This window comes from Zingiber officinale, chromosome 9A (genome assembly GCF_018446385.1).
Source record: "Zingiber officinale cultivar Zhangliang chromosome 9A, Zo_v1.1, whole genome shotgun sequence".
Lineage (NCBI taxonomy): Eukaryota > Viridiplantae > Streptophyta > Magnoliopsida > Zingiberales > Zingiberaceae > Zingiber > Zingiber officinale.
The window spans coordinates 91,862,115-91,882,955 of NC_056002.1; the positions used below are offsets into that span (position 1 = coordinate 91,862,115).

The 20,841-nt window shown below is 38.4% G+C and overlaps 1 protein-coding gene and 1 long non-coding RNA gene across 2 annotated transcripts; one reads left to right on the plus strand and one right to left on the minus strand.

The window, feature by feature from the left end:
• The first annotated feature begins 1,023 nt into the window (after positions 1–1,023).
• LOC122021072 lies at positions 1,024–4,228 on the plus strand. The gene is made up of 4 exons (XR_006122441.1): positions 1,024–1,717; positions 1,793–1,855; positions 2,178–2,422; positions 4,119–4,228. It is a non-coding gene; the product is annotated as an uncharacterized LOC122021072 (long non-coding RNA).
• Positions 3,485–4,699, minus strand: LOC122021071 (probable methionine--tRNA ligase). The gene is made up of 3 exons (XM_042579148.1): positions 4,229–4,699; positions 4,051–4,152; positions 3,485–3,894 (listed from the first exon to the last, which is right to left on the minus strand). Exons 1-3 carry the CDS (start codon positions 4,232–4,234, stop codon positions 3,670–3,672), a joined length of 333 nt encoding a protein of 110 aa, XP_042435082.1. The 5' UTR covers positions 4,235–4,699; the 3' UTR covers positions 3,485–3,669.
• Positions 4,700–20,841: the final 16,142 nt, after the last annotated feature.

A 20,841-nucleotide genomic window follows, 5' to 3' on the forward strand; every position in this document is an offset into this window, starting at 1 on the left:
ATCGTTGTCTTTTAGCAATTATTTTTTGCCTACGACAACGGTTTTTAAAAACCGTTGTCTATTTATGTTTTTTTGGGGCTACGACAACAGTTTTTAAAGGCTACGACAACAGTTTTTGAAAAATGTTGTCTATGTGCGCTTTTTTTGGGATTACGACAACGGTTTTTGAAAACCGTTGTCTATTAAGTGTTATTGAATAGCGTTGTTTTTCTTCTTTCGCCGCTTTTTCCCCTTCGCAATTTTTTGCCGCTGCTGCGTTTTGTCTTTCCCTCTCTCTGAAATTTTTTGCCGCTGCATTCTGCCCCTTTACCTTCTCGATCCCTAAAACCTCTCACTTGCTCTCTCGTTTTCTATGGTGATGGTGAGCGCGCAGCTGTGGGATTGGAGTAGAATGGAAGGCTTAGAGGTTTTCAATGCGTGGCGATCTTTGTCGACGCATCCTAAACCTCATCGCATACCTCTGATCTGCAGCCACGGATTGTACCAACCGCGACCTCGACGACCTTGGAGCACTGCTAAGATCAAGCAGCACTTCTGTTTTATTCCTCTCTCGACTCGATCGCTCCTTTGTCCATCGCACGCTTTCATATTCTTTGCTTTTTCCTTTTCTTCTACAGATCATTTGAAGATGGAGGGCGATCTCCTTTCCATGGCTTCCACTCAGCGCTTGAAGTTATTCCAGGGAAGCCAGGCTTTTCCCTCCAACCTCCACCTCCATCTTCTGTCAAAACTAGGCATTCTGCGAAATTTAGGAGATAAAGAAAGCTGGTAAGCGAAATGAGTTCTTGGTGGAAGGGTAACTATCCTACAGCCAGGTCCAATGGTGACTCTTCGAGGAGGAATTCGACGACCACTGAGGAACAGAAGCAGACGAGAAGGACAAACACGTTCTACGGACCTTTGGAATCACATTGGCATTTTCCGGAGCCCGAGAAGAAGAAGCCCCCTTTGACTTCAAAATTGACCTTCAGGTCCTTGTAGAAATCGCTCACTAAGGTCAGCAAAAGCAATGCATTTCCAACGATGTTCCAAGGCGTCCACGATCCGAATGAGGAGAAAGTGGTGAAGTCGTTGAGGGACACACTACTATCGAAGGGTCAGCTACCTGAGAAGTATGATGACTACCATACACTTCTCCGGTATGGCTAGAATACATTTGTTAAGTAGCTGGAAGAAATTTCTCTTTTTGAATCCTTCTTATTATTATATTGATCATACATGTCCTAGTTCTATATCGTGTGAAAGAATTTTACTATTGATGCTATAGCTTTCTATTCTTCTCTGCAGATTTTTGTGATTGCGGAACTTCAACATGTCTAAGGCAGAGATCATGTTTGTTAATATGCTCAAGTGGAGAGATAGTTCTGGTGTTTATCTTATTGCAAAAGTAATATATTCCTGACATGTTTTTCTCCCTATGGGTTACTATGTGGGCATTTCAATTCAACACCTCACGACTTTTACTGACTTTGACACAAATATGATGAAACAAATAACAATTTTCATCCAATTTCTACAATAATATTTCTGCCGAGATCTTTTTCCTTGCAAACATTAAATCAAATGACAGATTAAAAAAATGTCTTTTAAATGCTGGTTTTTTCTAAATAATGCTTTCATTTTTTTCAAACATAACCATGATGATCCATGTGAATATACATTCCTTTGCAGGTTTTGGATTCTTTATAGGGCCAAGCAAGATGGACCAGTAGTCTTGGTAAATTACCTTACTATGAATATCATCCTATACCTTGGTCATCTCAATATAACTGTTGTACAAACACCTATTCAGGGTTGGCGTCATCCTTGGGAAGGGCATGGAGATCACTCACATGATCATGTGCCTGAAGACAAGGTATTATAGTACAAGCATGCCTTAATTCATCTACAATTTCCCTTTTGTTTGTGTATGTATAAGATGCTTCCAAAGCTTCAATATGATTATTGTTGACAACAGGTGCTTATTCATGAATAAGCTCCAAGCAGATTCAATTTCCCTATAAGATGTATGTTTGGATTCATGGTATAGACTAAAAGATTATTGTTGTGGCACCTTTACCTTAGAAGTGCTAACAAGCTCAATGCACATGATGAATCTCTTTGCTATCCTTTCAAACTGCTAATTTCTAGCTTCAATATGCATTGACATTGACCTGTTATGCTTGGATATCTTCTAGGTGTAGATGTTAGAACATCCAAGATATGCGAACTTGGAATATTGAATTATAGAGCTAAGCGAGTGCTTTGGATTGCCCTCCGCCAGCTTGAAGTAATTGAGACCCACAGTGGATATGGTTCTCATCACACATCTTTCCTGTAATGAATTAAGATTGTCTGCTACATTTTTGACCTGGCTCTGATCCATTAGATCTGTGTAACTATGCTGTAAGATTTCACAGTAGAACGAGAGACATGTGAGAAGGTGATTTCTTTGACTCATTTAATTAGATCTAGTCCTTTATTTGCTAATACTTCCCCATACTGATTTTTTTTAAGCATGTTAGAATTGTGAAGAATTTCTAATTATATCTGTGTGCTACCTTTCTCATAGTTTATTGCAATGTGTGATAACTATTAGATGTTGCTATTCTTTCTCTCCATTATGTAGTCCTTTGATTAATATTTGCCAATTTTCCATAGTTTTTCACTTTAAGATCTTTCAAGCATCTAGTGACAAGTGCAAATTGGTTAGCATCTAGTGACATCCTTGTGTTGACTTTAGAGATTAAAAATTGATGTAATTAGCATGTTTTTCTGGTGCTATAATCCAATGATATAATTTATTCTTCCAATGCGAGTAAACATTGTCAGATTCTTTTATACTCCTTTATGTATTAGATTTCTTATGATTATTTCTTATTGCCTTCTCATTTTTCTAATCGTAGAGATCGAGCGAATCAAAGAAAAACTTGCAATGCCGAATGGAAAGGTTAGTTTGCATCTAGTTTAGCTTTTTCCCTCTTAATGGAATATTCTTGAGATAGAAATGAGTGCAAAATAAGTCTGTTAATATCTTAGTTATCTCGGAAGAAGTCTATTGTGTCACTTGTGCTGGGCTACTATATAATTTACTTAATTCTATATTTTTCCTTATGCTTGACGTTATAATTGTTCCTCTTTGAAAGTGCCCTTAATCTTAGTCCTTAATCTCCTATTGACTTTATTCACAGATTATTAGTCTTGATGAAACGCATACCTCTTGGGCGCTTGACAGATAAGTAGATTAGAAGTCTTTGTTTTCTTAAACACACTAATGGTTTTATTTTGTTTCTAGAAACTTGATGGCGAAACAAGATCTGTCAGAGCTTAGTTAGCTTAGTTTATGCAATGCTACAATAGATTTATCCGAGAATCCCTTGATCTCTCCTTTAAGATAATAATTGTTGATTAAGAATCACCCACTAGTGGGAATTACATGAAGCCCTTGATCAAGTTGTATTCGCTATTGCTTGAATAAGTTGATTAAAGTTGCAAGTTGAGCCTGCACTTTCACTAAGACTAGAAATTTTATCCTTTAATCAAGTAGTAGTTTCTTGATGGAGTTTATTTAGCATATGAAACTCATTTAAGATTTATGTTTGTTGTTCAATACTTTTTTGACCTCATACTTGTTATAATTTTTGGTTTATAATGCATTGGACCTTAATGTAAAAAGGCAGATTGTCTACCTTATGGCTCCATTTGTGATAGACGAAACTTTACAAACACCAGCAGATGTTGTGAAAGGCACATCCTTATAACAGGCAACCACTCTTTATTAGACTGCAGATCAACCTGCAGCTTCTCCCAAACTTTGCTCTTGGCGTTTAAGACGCTGTTTGGTTCGCCTGAGTATCCCAGAAAGGTCACTCGTTCACCAACCTTGGCTGATGATGGTGGATCAACTAACTCAACCTGGAAACAAAATGAATTCATTAGTCGTTCTTGATGAATGATCACATGTAAAGATGATAATTTCCCAGGTAAACCAACCAATATTATAATACTAAAAAACTAACAGGTTAGTAAAAGCAAAGACTTGTAAGAATGGAGGCAGAGTTAACGACTTAACTTTGTGTGGTCATCGTTTGATGCAGCCAAGACCATTGCTTGTGACTTAATGCCCCTCATGGTTGCAGGCTTCAAGTTACAAAGGACACAAACCTTCCGATTCTGCACCAGTGATTTAGAGAACATAGGAAATTCACATCCAAATGGAAGAAAATTTGAAAAGGGAAGCAAAATAAACCTGCATTTCCTCAAGAGGAATATATTTCACGAGGCCACTAACAACTGTTCGAGGGGATTCTTCACCGACATCAATTTCTTCAACATAGAGTGAATCTGCATCTGGGTGCTTCTGAACTTTTTTGATGAGGCCAACAGGTATGTCAAGTCTTGAGACAGAAATTTCTGTTTCAGCAGACTTCGTTTTTGTACTGCCAGAAGGCTTGTTATGTTGTTTCTTAGAATTTCCTACAGCAGGTCACATGAGAAACTTATTGAGCTCTAGGATAAGCTTTAACTTCATTAAGTCGAGTTTTATTAATACTTCAAAACTTGGAAAACCATTTACATTAATACAACACTAAAAAGTAGCTTCATTTGCAGGTCTAGGATAAACCTTCATGAAACTTTCTCCTTGTATCAAAAATTGTATATGGTCAAGAGTTACTAGTGCTTCAGATAAAGATGAACTCTTCTAATATATGTTTATATTTTGCAGGTTCTATTGACAAAGTTTTATGTTGTGGTTTTATTTGCCGATATGAATGGGGTACTTGAAGAGTATGATTTATCAAATCTGTTATTGTGATTGTAGCAACTACATTTCTCCAAATTTCAGCTATCAACCCTGTTTTACGTCTTCTACAGGTATTATATTCTTCCCTTTTATTTTTGGTGCTTTGCTCACATACTTTGATTCACAAAAATCCAGAATGTTGGAAAAGGTTGATATGGAAGAATCAACAAGTGAGAAAGAGGAGTCCGATGAAATTCTACAAGTTGAAGATTTTGATGGGGCTTGAGTTGACAATAATTACTTGCAATCCTACATGGCATGAACCACCATCACAAGTTTCTAGTCTTTTGACAATTATTCATTAGTTGTAAATGAAGTTTATTTGTTTATTTGTATTGGGATAAATTTTATTTGAATATTAGACATGTTTTTTCTTTTGTGATTGTAATATAATTCTTGTATAAGTAACATTTTGAATGACATTGATATGGAAAATATTCTTTCTTTTGTGATTATGATTCTTTATTATATATTTATATTGAAATATGATATATTGGTATTAAAAGATAATAATTTAAAAGACAATGATCTAAAACTGTTGTTGTTGTCTATCACCCTCAAAGACAACGGTTAAAAACCGTTGTCAAAGCCCCAAAAACTGTTGTAAACTAGCAGTGTTAATAAAAAATGCTCTAAACAACAACGGTTTTAAACCGTTGTCTTTTCATTCAAAGACAACGGTTTAAAACCGTTGCAAAACTGTTGTCTTTTCATTCAAAAGACAACGGTTTAAAACCGTTGTCGTAGCCTCCACTTTTAACAACACTGCCAGTTACAACGGTTTTAAAGGGCCTACGACAACGATTTTTAACCGTTGTCTTTTAATGTTTTTGTTGTAGTGACATCATGTAGCTATAACATTTAAAATTGCTCATTTTGATATATGCCATGTAACATCATGCATTATGTTAATTTCCTTGTAATTAAGGACAAAAGACATTTATCATGAATGGTAAATATCTTAACAAGTGGGATGACACCAAGTGACATCCTAGGTAGATGATCATAAGTTTCATAATACCTAGATAGTTATGCATGATCCCTTAGTTTAGGGCAAAACCAAATATACATCTCACAAAGAACCATAAAGTGACTTGTATGTGTTTTAGTACACATTAGATACAAGTGAGATGTTAGGATGGTGAACAAAACTCAAGATGTTGATTTAGTGCATCTTGTTGAGTTTTAGGTACATCAAAATACATAGTTATGTATTTTCCAATCATTGGGAAAGTTAATGTACAAGTCATGTGCATTGATCCCAAGGAACATGGTTGGATATTGGTTTTGAAAATGATTTTAAAAGGCTTTTGGAAAACCTTGGTGAAGACTATCTTTTGATAGTAATCATCATTAAATAGTTAGACACAAACTTGGAAGAAAATATTAAAGTTTTTACAAGGTCTCAAGTTTGTGTCAATCTTTGAAAATAGAAAGTATTTTCATAGAAAACTATTTTTCCTTGATAGAATATACCCTAAATAATGTCTACATGAGTTTTCATGATTTTTAGAGGTGTGTCGAATTATTGGGGAGTTTCTAACGTCTACTGAAATTGAATTTCAGAGAAATCAGAAACTCAATCTATCAATCGATCAATTGGATGAGTTTCGATCGATCAGCCGATTGATTGGAAAGTTCATTCCCATGAATAGAAGGTTAGTGAATCGATCAGCCGATCGATTGACCCAGGATGGATCGATCAGTCGATCGATTCAGAAGGAATTTTTGCAAGCAGAAGCTTGCGAAATCGATCAATGGATCGATTGAAGTAGCTTCAATCGATTGAGTCCCAACTTTAATCGATTGGGAAGTCTGATTATGGCTGGAAAAGCCTGATTTTAGCACATTAAGTCACTTCAAGTTCCAATAACCATTCCAAATCTCTTGGAATACATTTGTATACATTTAGGGGGAGTGTTCATGATGAAAGCAAGTATGGATTGGTCAAGGTAGACTTAGGTGAAGTTTAGGTTGGGGTTTAGTTTCATTATTGAATTTTGAACCTCAAAATTTCAAGTTTTGATTTTCCTAACTGTTTAGGAACTCCGAGTCATTGTTGGTGATATGACAAAAGTTTGACCATGTTTTTAGGGGGAGTTACTCCTTGAATGCATGAAAATTTATCTTCAAGGACCTTGGAAGGGGGTTAAACCTTCGTGATGGATAATACTCAGGGTCGAGTATTGGGGAACAATAGAAGATTGGTTATCTTCATTGCTAGGATGATAAATGCTCTCGGATAAGCATTGTGGAGTAGGTTACTGCTCAAGGGGGAGCATTGAATTAATGAAGGGGATCAGACCTTCATTGGTAAAGTGAAAAATGCTCTTGGATAAGCATTGAGAATAAGATTACTGCTCAAGGGGGAACATTGAATACAATGAATGAGAGTTTCATTGGGAAGTTGATGCATATTCTAGGATGAGCATTGTGAAGTGAAGTAGAGCTCAAGGGGGAGCTTAGGCGGCAATGAAGAATATGAGATCTTTATTGTGGGGTTGTTAACAACATATGAGGTTGTAAACAACGTAGAGTTAACTCTTATGGAGAAGAGTTTGTTTTCAGTTTTTGATGTGTGACAAAGGGGGAGAATGGAAGGTTAAGTTAGGCCTTCATCCCAAGCAGGGGGAGTTTGCCCTCTAGGAAAGGGAGAGAATGAAAAAAACATTCATTCATGCCTTGTTATGAAAGGGTTAAGGCTATGCGATTTAGCCTTATGATAAAGAAGAGTTTAAGGCTATGAGATTTAGCCTTAGTATAAAGAAGAGGTTAAGACTATGAGATTTAGCCTTGTGATAAAGAAGAGGTTAAGGCTATGAGATTTAGCCTTGGTATAAAGAAGATGTTAAGGCTATGGGATTAAGCCTAACTTAGAGGTATTGTCAAACATCAAAAAGGGGGAGATTGTTGGGGCAATTTCCCTAGGTCAAGTTTGACCAGTTTGACTAAGCTTGAGTTGAGTCAAGCTTGAGTCAGGATTTTAGTTTTGATGTTTGACAATATAATGAGATTGCTGGAGCAATCGTCCGCTTATGGAGATGGTCAAAGGGTTGATCAGGTTGATGAGAATACAAGTCAAGTAGGTCAAGGTTGACAGGAGACTTGACTGGGAAAGTCCTAACTGAATGTTTGGCATTTGGAAAGTCCTAGTGAGGAGCTAGGCAGGGGAAAGTCCTGGTGAGGAGCCAGGCAACGGGAAAGTCCTAGTGAGGAGCTAGGCAGGAGAAAGTCCTGGTGAGGAGCCAGGCAACGGGAAAGTCCTAGTGAGGAGCTAAGCAGGAGAAAGTCCTGGTGAGGAGCCAGACAATTGGAAAGTCCTGGTGAGGAGCTAGGCAAGTGAAAAGTCCTGGTGAGGAGCCAGGCAATTGGAAAGTTCAAGTGTGATCTTGGCAAAGGAGAAAGTCCTGGTGAGGAGCCAGGCAATTGGAAAGTTCAAGTGTGATCTTGGCAAAGGAGAAAGTCCTGGTGAGGAGCCAGGCAATTGGAAAGTTCAAGTGTGATCTTGGCAAAGGAGAAAGTCCTGGTGAGGAGCCAGGCAATTGGAAAGTCCAAGTGTGATCTTGGCAAAGGGTGTAAGTCCAAGCATGTGCTCTTGGCAAGTTAAGTCCTGGTATGACTTGGCAAGGAAGACCCAACAACTAGGACGAGGCCGAAGGAAGCTTCTGAAGGAAGGCATGAAGGATGGAGAGATATCCGAGGGACGTGAGGCTGATGGAGGAGGCTATAAGGCTAGTTCGAGGTTGGTCGGGTGTGGCCAATAGGCATGGAGATCCAACAGGTCACGGTTGATTGGGAGTTGGGTTGGAGACTTTGGAGTTGAGATTGAGTCAAGTACAGGATGGTCAATCGATTAGGCAATCGATTAAACCAGGATCCAATCGATCAGCCGATCGATTGGAGTGTGCTGCGAAGGAAGAAATGACCCAATCAATTGGTCGATCGATTGGGAGCATGAGTCGCGAGCACGGAGGCCTTCCCAATCGATTGGGAATCTCTAATCGATCGGTCAATTGATTGGAGCTGGGAGTTCTCACGCGATCGCGAGAACATAGAAAGCATCTGAATCGATCGATGGATCGATTCAGACTGTCCCAATCGATTGGACGATCGATTGGGATTCGACCGTTGCATAGGATGCAGGTGATGGACGGCTGTGATGGAGCGGTGCTGACGTGACAATCGATTGGGGTTGATTTCAATCAATTGGAGGCACTGTATATAGCCTGGGCGGAGCATTTTCTTCGTCAGAACTTTGCGTTCTTCTCCTGCGATCTTCAACGATTTTCACGCGAGCTTCTTCCGATCTTCGCCGCCTGTTCTTGAAGGCACTTGGGTGCATTCCCAAGATTCAAGAGGCAACAACAAGCAACAAGTAACCAAGAAGAAGGGTGTATTTCATTTATATCTTGTATTTTATTCTTGTGTGAGTTGAGTTTGTATGAGGCTTCTCCGCCTCCGGCTGCGACCGAGAAGGAGTTGTTCTTAGTGGAGATAGCGTGTCGTGTGTGGATCCTTGGATTAGTCACTTCTTCTTGAGGGGATACCAAGTAAATCCTAGGTGTTACGTTTTGGTTTGTTGTGTCTTTCTTTCCGCTGCATATCATCAAGATGACGCAACCAAAGAGCAAGCGACGAGAAGCTATTCACCCCCCCTCTAGCTGGACACATCGGTCTTCACCGATAGTTGAGAGGCGACCTTAAGCCCTAGTCTTCACCGACAGTCGAGCGGTGACCTTAAACCCTTGTCTCCATCAATGGTCGAGCGACGACCTTAAAATCTTGTCTCCGTCAGCGGTCGAGCGACGACCTTAAACCCTTGTCTCCATCAACGGTCGAGCGACGACCTTAAACCCTTGTCTACGTCAGCGGTCGAGCGGCGACCTTAAACTCTAGTCTTCACCGACGATCGAGCGGCGACCTTAAACCCTAGTCTTCACTGACGGTCAAGCGGTGACCTTAAACCCTTGTCTCCATCAGCGGTCGAGCGATGATCTTAAACTCTTGCCTCCGTCAACGGTCGAGCGGCGACCTTAAACCCTTGTCACTGCCAGCGGTAGAGCGGCGACCTTAAACTTATGTCTACGCTACAACGTTCAAGCAATGACCTTGCAAACAAAAAGGATCGATCGACTAGGTAGATAAGCCATTGCTAATTAGAAGAAACACAAGGCCATAATTTACACGATGCTTGAAAAACGAGTCGAAAAAAGATACTAATATAAAGGACTGTTGGGTGGACAAACATTCATTGAAACTTAAAAAATTTACAGAGACTGAACGCTCAACAAGCTCACTCCAAATAATCTACAGCAATTTACCAAAAGGCGTACTACAGTTAATGTATTTACCAAAAAGCGCATCACGGTTTTGTATTTACCAAAAGGCGCAGGTAAGTGATGTATATTACCGAATATAACCCTACCGCCAACCAACACCTCTGATCAGTCATCAATTCCCAGGCATCCGAACCACATTTTTAAAAAACTTAGATATTAAAAAAAATGATCATTAGGGTACCTCCCTCCTTCGTGACATGCGAGTGCAACTCGGTCTTGTGAAACCCTAGTTTAGTGTTCGTGAGCCATCAGTTCGAGTTTTTCTCAAGCGCCATCTAGCTAGCATTTCAGTTTAATTAAAAACCAGGAGTGTTCGTGAGCTATCAGTGAAGGATTTTAGGGTTTATATTACATTAATCAGCTAGTATCATAATGGCGCAAAGACGTCGATCGGGTGAATCATCATCCTCTCCACATCAATTAGCTGTAAAGGTTATCATTTTACAAACTCTGTGATATTGAGAAGCTGAACTAGTATGATTTAAATTTTTTTATTTTTATAAAGTATAGGGTTCAGTTGATGTTGGACAGAAACTGCATTGGAACAGTGTCCTCAGTCACTTTAAAAGTTTTTTTCAACCATCCACGAAGAAAGGAACGCATGGAGGCGGTGTTATTTTACATGACCGACACATAGTGCTGATCAAACAGTCACCCTTTCGTATTTTTTTGGACATAGAAGATATGCAGCACATCCGTGGGATTTTGGTAAATATATTTGAAAATTGGGATTCAAGTAGTCAAACCTTTAGATTCTCAGGTACAATTTATAAATTTGTATTTTAATTACAAAGTAGTTGTATAGTAAAATTTAAGCTTTTGCTAAACGTGGGGCTGATACGATGGAGTATCAGTTCTTGATATGACATTGTATCATGTCCACGGTGTTCCAAATACTTTTGTATGTGTTGGTAGAATTCTAATAATAATTTAACTTGGTCAGGTGTTCCGGTTTGCTTCACAAGAGGAGACGTTTCATTGCTGCTCGGTATTGCAGACCGAGGAGCTTCAATTCCGATTGATTCAGCTAAAGCACCCAGTGACCTTTTTCTAACTTACTTCTCAAACAAAAAAGAAGCTACTAGATCAAGAATTGAGGAGTTGCTTAAATTTTATGGCAATCGCGTTGAAGGCGAAGATGATGTTTTATTATTTTGCAAATTCTATATTTTGTATATATTTGTTTGTGTCTTATTTTCTTCTAGTACATATAAGGTCCCGTTAAGTCTTATAGATATAGTAGATGATTTTGAGAATCTTGATAGATTCAACTGGGTTGAATCAATCCATGAATTTATGGCTCCACAATTACCTAAGATTGGGGACATATTTTCATCAACTGAGACAAAACATGCTAACACCAACCTCCCTTACCTAAAGGGATTTGCTGGTCTTTTGGCAGTAAGTGTTTAATTTGTGTGAAAATTTTTAATATTTTGCGAACAATTATAAAATAATTAACCCTTGTCATGGTGAATCAGGCATGGTTTTTGGAGCATGTTCCAACCCAAAAATCATACAAAATAAAATGAGCCAGAATAAATAAGTGGAGGAATATTCCTTCACATATTAGTAAGGTGAGAGAAATGATTAACCAAGTTTCATCTGAAGAGGTAAATTTAGAATACTTTGACTATAGTTTGGTAAAAAAGTATGGTTTTAACATGTGGTTTAATATTCTTACAGGTTGTGATTGACCTAATCCCTAACCAAGATGAAAGATCATTGGTTGAGAACCTTGCTGGCGTTGATGATAGTCCACATGCAATGGAGGCATCACAAATTGAAGTGAGTGTAGGAGGAAGGCAGATTAATAAGGATTGTTGTAATTGCATTATTCAAGCAAACATAAATAAAGAGCTAACAATGGAGAACATGCAATTGAAGGAGAGGGTGAAAGAGTTACTTAAAATAGTTGAAAAAAAAAGGCATGGAATCTCAATATAGCGAGCCTGTAGACGATCCTCAAATTGAACTTGTAGGTGTTATAACAAGAAGTAGGAGAGGATGTGACAGAAGTCGCTATGATTACAGGGATACTCCAATTGATAGTCCATTGTGTCTCAAAACTTTACCTAAGAGGCAGCGTAGAAATATACATATAAGTAAGCCTGCGGAAAAAGTTACAAGTATAGGAGAAGGAAAAAAATTTGTCAAAGAATATGTTGTTGTGGGCAAGGGGAAGGGAAAAATAGGTTTGGATAAAATGGAAGAAGAAATTAATATTGTACAAATGATGGAAGACAAATCTGATGAAGAGGCAGACAAGGATGTAGAAATGTTTGCCAAATATGACAAAATGAGGAAACAAGCAATTGCTGTAAGACGATATATGCAAATTTCTTTGCAATTTGTTAGATATAATGGATTATCTAATTGCCTTTTATGTTTGTATGCATAGTATGTGAAGAAGCAATTTAAGTCTTCCAAGAAAAAAAAACAAGACGAAGAGGTGGCGTACTTGTTAAAAGCCTTGGAGGAAATAAAGTATGTAAATTAAATAGTTGAATAGTAAAGTATAATATATGCATATCTGATTACATATTTGGGCTAAGGTTATCAAAAAGAAATTTGTAAAAATAATCTGTGATTTGTTTACTTTGTAGGTTTACAAATGATATAGTTTGGGAGGAACCACCCTTTTGTTTAAATTTGTATTCCCTTTTATCTGGTGTGAATGGAGAAATGTTGACAAGAGGGGATGTAATCGACACGTATTGTAAAATTTTATTTAGGGGGGCATTCCCATCTGGAAGCACATACAACAAGTCAATATATTGTTCAACATTCTTCACAGTAAGGAATTGATTTGATTATAGTAAAAAATATAATTCTTTTTATTAGTTGGTTATGTATGTATGACTTTGCATATTTGTAGTCATTAATGAAATCGTCAAGTAAGTTTGCCTTCCAACACATGATAAAGACGGATAGACGAGATGAAGAGGTAAGGTATATATTTATACCTTTGTGCAGTGATAATGCACACTTCTACTTGCTGGTGGTGGACACCAAATCAATGACGTTCAATCAGTACAATTCTCTTGCAAGTGGAAGTAAATACAAATATGAATTTGAAGCAGCGGTGAACATCTAATAATAATGATATTGTTTGTATTTTAATATAAATGCTAGTTGATGGAAAATGGAAATTTCTTCTTCAATCTTCAGGTATCAGATTTTAAATTATATAGTCGTGAGCACGTTGCTGCTATTCATCCAAACTTGGAAAGGCATTATCCGTTTGATAGATGGGTCTCTCGCACAATTGAATGTCCACAACAACAAGCAAGGTAAATCGAGCACAACGTGTGAATATAAATAATTGATAAAAAAATATTGACAATTAAAATGCCGTTGTTCTTTACAGCGTTGACTGTGGCTTCTTTGTGATGTAATACATTCGATGTCTCCTATATAATATGAAGATGGACTTCAAACAAGGAGACATGAAAAAGATTAGAATTGATGTAATGGTAGCAATTTTGAGGGATAAATATTTTCAAACATTGGATTAAATATCCAGTCTTGTAAGGCAAAAACTTGTATAGAATGTAAATGCAATTATTACGTAGTGTAGGACTTTTAATATCTTTGTATGTAGTCTTTGTTGTATAATACGATGGTATGTAGTGTATAAGAAGATTAGAAACTGTCACTAGAATATTAATAATATTGCATAGTGATTAGTCAGAAATATAAATCACAAAATACAAAATGCAATGCTGGTGCTTATCAGTGGAAAGAGACAATGTATATAAGTTGTAATGCACACCATTTCTATCTTCTCAAAACTAAAAACATGGTAACGGTTGGGATTGTTTAAAAAATCAAATAGGCTCGGACCAACAGTCGGTTTCCAGAGCACGTCACTAGGTTCCGTGCCAACTGCCACGGATCAATACCTTATTAGCAATGGGGTATAAATACGTTTTGACACCAGATATACCATCTTCCCAGTTAGAACTTCACAGGGAACATGATTTCAGGTAGAACCAAGTAGGGGAGGGCCATCAGTGGGTTTTGGTCAAAACCCACTGATGGACCTTGACACCTCTGATTGGACTCGTTTCAGCTCTAGTGGTATTCTGGAGTTGCAAGGACTCAGAAGATGGTGGCAAATCATTATATATATATATGTGCTGGGAAAAAATAATATAAAATCAGCTTTCGTTAGGCCTGATATGCTTGGATATCAGGCCCAACGTGGGCCTGATATGAGGGCATATCAGGCCCAACGTGGGCCTGATATGAGGGCATATCAGGCCCAACGTGGGCCTGATATGAGTATCAATTAATAAAACATTATTCTTTCTCCCCCTAATATAAAGAAAGGAACGCATGCTAACAGGGGACTGATCAAAATAATAAAATAACATCAATTTTAAAAGTCACTTTCCATACGGTAGAAAAGAAAAGCTGTGCAGTGTTCCGTGCCAACTGGCACGGAGCCATAGCTTCTAATCCATGGTGTATAAATTATGTTTTACACCATATATACCATATCCCCACCAAGACCTTCACAGGGGAATTGATTTCTATTATATCCAAGTAGGGGAGGGGCATCAGTGGGTTTTGGTCAAAACCCACTGATGGACCTAGACACCTCGGATTGGACAGATTTTAGTTCTAGTGATATTCTGGATTTTCAAGGACTCCATATCTGGTGGCAAATCATTATTTAAATTTCTAAAGGTGCTGGGAGAAAATTAAAATACAATCAGCCTTCGTTGGGCCTGATATGCTTGTATATCAGGCCCAACGTGGGCCTGATATGAGTGCATATCAGGCCCAACGTAGGCCTGATATCCAAGCATATCAGGCCCAACGTGGGTCTGATATCCAAGCATATCAGGCCCAAAGTGGCCTTGATACTGTTCCGTGCCAATGGCACGGAGCCATACTTCATAATACATGGTGTATAAATTATGTTTGACACCATAAATACCATCTCCCCAGCAAGACCTCCACTGGGGACTTGATTTCATGAAAATCCAAGTAGGGGAGGGCCATCAGTGGGTTTTGGTCAAAACCCACTGATGGACCTAGACACATCGGATTGAACCCATTTCAGCTCTAGTGGTATTCTGGAGTTGCAAGGACTCAGAATCTGGTGGCAAATAAATGTTTAAATATTTATAGGTGCTGGGAAAAATTTAAAATACAATCAGCCTCCGTTGGGCCTGATATGCTTGGATATCAGGCCCAACGTGGGCCGGATATTCTTGGATATCAGGCCCAACGTGGGCCTGATATCCAAGCATATCAGGCCCAACGTGGGCCTGATATCCAAGCATATCAGGCCCAAAGTGGCCTTGGTATGGTATCCTTTCTTATATATTTATACTATCTCCCCTTTTCTATAAACTCAAAATGTGCTACCATGCTCCTTATGAAAAAATAAATGGCAACTGGCACGGAGCCATACTTCGTAATCCATGGTGTATAAATTATGTTTGACACCATAAATACCATCTCCCAACCAAGACCTTCACAGGGGACTTGATTTCATGAAAATCCAAGTAGGGGAGGGCCATCAGTGGGTTTTGGTCAAAACCCACTGATGGACCTAGACACATCGGATTGGACCCATTTCAGCTCTAGTGGTATTCTGGAGTTGCAAGGACTCAGAATCTGGTGGCAAATAATTGTTTAAATATTTATAGGTGCTGGGAAAAATTTAAAATACAATCAACCTCCGTTGGGCCTGATATGCTTGGATATCAGGCCCAACGTGGGCCTGATATCCAAACATATCAGGCCCAAAGTGGCCTTGGTATGGTATCATTTCTTATAAATTTAATTTACAATAATTTTATTCACCATAAATTTTAGTTACACAAACAGTAAATCATTACTACAATAAATTATTACAATTGTTCACTATTTCTATAGTTTAAAGTTTTTGTCAGACATGATTTTGTGTCCAAGTCTAAATCTATAAGCTCTCATATCAGCTTGTACAAAGTCTGTAGATCTCCGGAATATCAAACTCTCTGCATAGCGCATTATAAAAAAAGCACAATCCAACCTACAAAACAAATGCACAATCCATCATAGAAAATGCAAATAGAATTATTATGGAACATACACTAATACTTACGATTTGCTTTGTGTGGGGCCAATAACTTGCATCGTTTTATACTCTCTCCCAGAGAATGGTTCTAAACCTTTATGCCATATGTGATAGTATGACCAGTTCAGCTCCTTAAAAAACAACACCTACAAATATCAAACCATAGTAATTAATACATAAACAATGATTATTGGATATAAGAAATTTGTTACTTACAGTTTGATTAAAAACAGAAGTGTAATTTTCTGTGGTGCCAAGAGAGTTATAATGAATTATTTGTCGTTCCTCCAGGTCCATGACCATTAGATGCCAATGATCATCTTGGTTATGTAGAGGACAAAAAATATATCTAATGTCCTTGTCGTCATCAGTTTTTGCAGTTTGTTTCAATGCATCCACGTGCATCATTCCGAACAAGTCCTATGCAAATAATAGAGCTATTATGGTGACTGCATCCAATATATAATTTAAACAATTTACAATGAGATAAGGGACATACTGGGAATCCAACCCCACAAAATATGGATGGGTGGTATGGTGAGTTAGAGTGTTTGGCTTCATTAGCAAGAATATTCCAATAAACATTTATGCAATCCCCATTGGTATATTGTGTCCAATCAAATATTGTCATAAAAGATTACATATCTAAGGAGAAATTATCATTTGCCCATATTGGTTGCACCGTCACCCTACACACAAGTATACAGTCAATGGTATTTAATAAATTGAAAATAAAAAAATTATCATTAAACTCCAATAATAATCCTTTGTTGACATGTGGGTTAAGAATTTAGGTTGGCAACTACGTTACCTTAACTGACTGAGCTTCAACAATGCATCGGCTATCACATCATCTTTGCTCTTTTTAAAAAAATGTTTTTGCTTGCTGAGATAATTAAAATAATACTATGTCATTAAGGATTATAAAATAACAACTTACCTACTCTCGACCGTACCTTCAATATTTTGGTTTTGACCTTGTTAATTTCATGACATTGTGTTTCTATCTGTGATGAACTTGTATTTTCTGTCTTTGATGGTGCAGGAGCATCTGGTTCGACACTAAGAACAACCTGTTTGCCTTTTTTTTTGGTGCATTGGGATATCAACCTTCTCTTGGTTCTCTTTCTTTTGGGGCCTACCCAAAAATTAGTTGGAATTATAGGCAGATTAGGGTCTATGCCTTCTGATGCTCTTGGCTCCCCTGATATGTTTTGTATGACTTGTTGGAGCTCTTTAATCTTATTTTCGGCATCGGCTATGATTTTGTCTTTTACAGTTAAAATTCTGTTATCCACGTCAGAATTTATAGTGTCAGCCTTGTTGCCACTCGTATCCCGTTCTTTACGCAGTTCACTTATTTGTTGATCCTTTTCTTTAAGCATAGCTTCCATATCAGCAATCACAATATCCTTTGCTGCTACTAGACTATCCTTTTCTTCTATCACCGTTGCCAGGTTTTTATTAGCTTCCTCCAAACTTTGAGAAGCTTTATGTAATTCTTGCTTTAAACTCTCAATTTTGTTATCCTTTTCCTTGCACAAACTACAATCTACGGTATCGTCACACTGGAGTTGGCCTTCTTCGGCTTGATGTAAAGATCCTTGGCCAACCAACTCAAGATACTCAGATGGCTGAGGCTGGTTTGGTAGTAAATTAAACTCTGATTCTGTCGGAATTAAATCAACTAAAATTTTATCTGCAGTTACACGGTCTATCATTTTTTTTACTGTGTCAACATGATAGTTAGGCCACCTCCATCGTAATATTCTTGGCAATTTTTCTGGATGGTCTGGATCAATAATGCTGATGTGCTCACACACCCATACCTACAATATGATTATAAAAATAATTCATAATCTTTACACATATCTTGCTATATATGTAATCGGACTTACAGCTAAAATATTTGGAAATCCCTTTAGCAAGGGTGCCTTGGGCGTTGCATCAGCAACCTGTGGTTTTGGTCTTAATGTAAGCTCCAATCTAATGGAGTCTAATTGTTGAGCCATGAAACTGTATACTGCATTGCACCAGTTAAACCTAGCTAAGTTCTCAAAATCATCTACACAGTCAATTAGGGAGAGCACAGGTATTCTGAGAACACTGCTACTCCCACAAAACAGAACTGTTGTAAAAAAATACATGATAAAAAGATGACAGCACAGCTTGTCGTTTGATCTAGACTTCCTAATCAGTTTCTCTAAATGTTTGGCAGAACAATCCGATTCTCGGCAAAACTCCATGTACAGTGCGCTTGAAGCCTCATTTAAATCGAGACAAACTATATCTCCATTGTCGGGTAGGCCAAGAATCAGTCCCACATCTACCTTTGTAAAATTGAGCTTCTTCCCATGGAAGATAAAGTTTTTTTCCTCATGATCCCAGTTATCAAACATATTTTGTACCTGAGCTCTTACAAAAAGAACTATCAAGGAGGTCGAGGATCCAGGAAAAAGGTGTGCCTCGAATCATCTGTTCTTGTTCTGCAGTCGGGTTAACAGAAGAGATAAACTTTCTGAAGTGGCAAATGGTACTTTTCCAATTCATTCTTTTAGTTCTTCCTCTGTTGACGTAACTTTGATAATTTGGTCGATCAGCACACAGACTTGTGGAGACTTCTTTTGTTGTCATTGCGAACCTAGGTACTGTATAACCACACACAGAAAAACAACTCTTAGTTCCCGTAATAACGACTACGCTCTTATTCTAACACACCCACACAAACCCTAGGTTAACCGGTTATAGAAAGCTTAACTAAATGAGCAACCGACCTACGTACGGAAATGATTCTTGAACGCCGGTGAAGGAAGAGTGGGTTTTGGCCCGGAGCTGCGTTGAATGGCTTCGAGAAGAAGATGAAGACCGAAGCAGGAGAGTGTGCGCTTTTGCAGATTGAAACTTGGGCCTGATATCTCATTAATTTATTTTATTTAATCGCCTCGATTTATGTGTAAGATTATTTATTATTATTTTGAAATAATACTTTTTATATTATCAGCCCCCACGTTGGGCCTGATATCCAAGCATATCAGGCCCAACGAAGGCTGATTGTATTTTAAATTTTTCCCAGCACCTATAAATATTTAAATAATTATTTTCCACCAGATTATGAGTCCTTGCAACTCCAGAATACCACTAGAGTTGAAATGGGTCCAATCCGATATGTCTGGGTCCATCAGTGGGTTTTGATCAAAACCCACTGATGGCCCTCCCCTACTTGGATTTTCATGAAATCAAGTCCCATGTGAAGGTCTTGGTGGGGAGATGGTATTTATGGTGTCAAACATAATTTATACACCATGGATTACGAAGTATGGCTCCGTGCCAGTAGGCACGGAACAGTGCACACCTTTTCTTTTTCTACCCTATGGAAGGTGACTATTAAAATTGATGTTATTTTATTAATTTGATCAGGCCCCTGTAAGAATGCTTGGAGTTTTTATTAGGGGGAGATAGAATACTGCTTTATTAAATGATATTCATATCAGGCCCACGTTGGGCTTGATATGCACTCATATCAGGCCCCCGTTGGGCCTGATATCCAAGCATATCAGGCCCAACGGAGGCTGATTGTATTTTAAATTTTTCCCAGCACCTATAAATATTTAAACATTTATTTGCCACCAGATTCTGAGTCCTTGCAACTCCAGAATACCACTAGAGCTGAAATGGGTTCAATCCGATGTGTCTAGGTCCATCCGTGGATTTTGACCAAAACCCACTGATGGCCCTCCCCAACTTGGATTTTCATGAAATCAAGTCCCCTGTGAAGGTCTTGGTGGGGAGATGGTGTTTATGGTGTCAAACATAATTTATACACCATGGATTATGAAGTATGGCTCCGTGCCAGTTGTCATTTATTTTTTCATAAGGAGCATGGTAGCACATTTTGAGTTTATAGAAAAGGGGAGATAGTATAAATTTTTAAGAAAGGATACCATACCAAGGCCACATTGGGCCTGATATGCTTGGATATCAGGCCCACGTTGGGCCTGCTATCCAAGCATATCAGGCCCAACGGAGGCTGATTGTATTTTAAATTTTTCCCAGCACCTATAAATATTTAAATAATTATTTGTCACCAGATTCTGAGTCCTTGCAACTCCAGAATACCACTAGAGCTGAAATGGGTCCAATCCGATGTGTCTAGGCCCATCAGTGGGTTTTGACCAAAACCCACTGACGGCCCTCCCCTACTTGGATTTTCATGAAATTAAGTCCCCTGTGAAGGTCTTGGTGGGGAGATGGTATTTATGGTGTCAAACATAATTTATACACCATGGATTACGAAGTATGGCTCCATGCCAGTTGGCACGGAACAGTGCCAAGGACACTTTGGGCCTGATATGCTTGGATATCAGGCCCACGTTGGGCCTGATATGCACTCATATCAGGCCCCCGTTGGGCCTGATATCCAAGCATATCAGGCCCAACGGAGGCTGATTGTATTTTATATTTTTCCCAGCACCTATAAATATTTAAACATTTATTTGCCACCAGATTCTGAGTCCTTGCAACTCCAGAATACCACTAGAGCTGAAATGAGTTCAATCCGATGTGTCTAGGTCCATCAGTGGGTTTTGACCAAATCCCACTGATGGCCCTCCCCTACTTGGATTTTCATGAAATCAAGTTCCCTG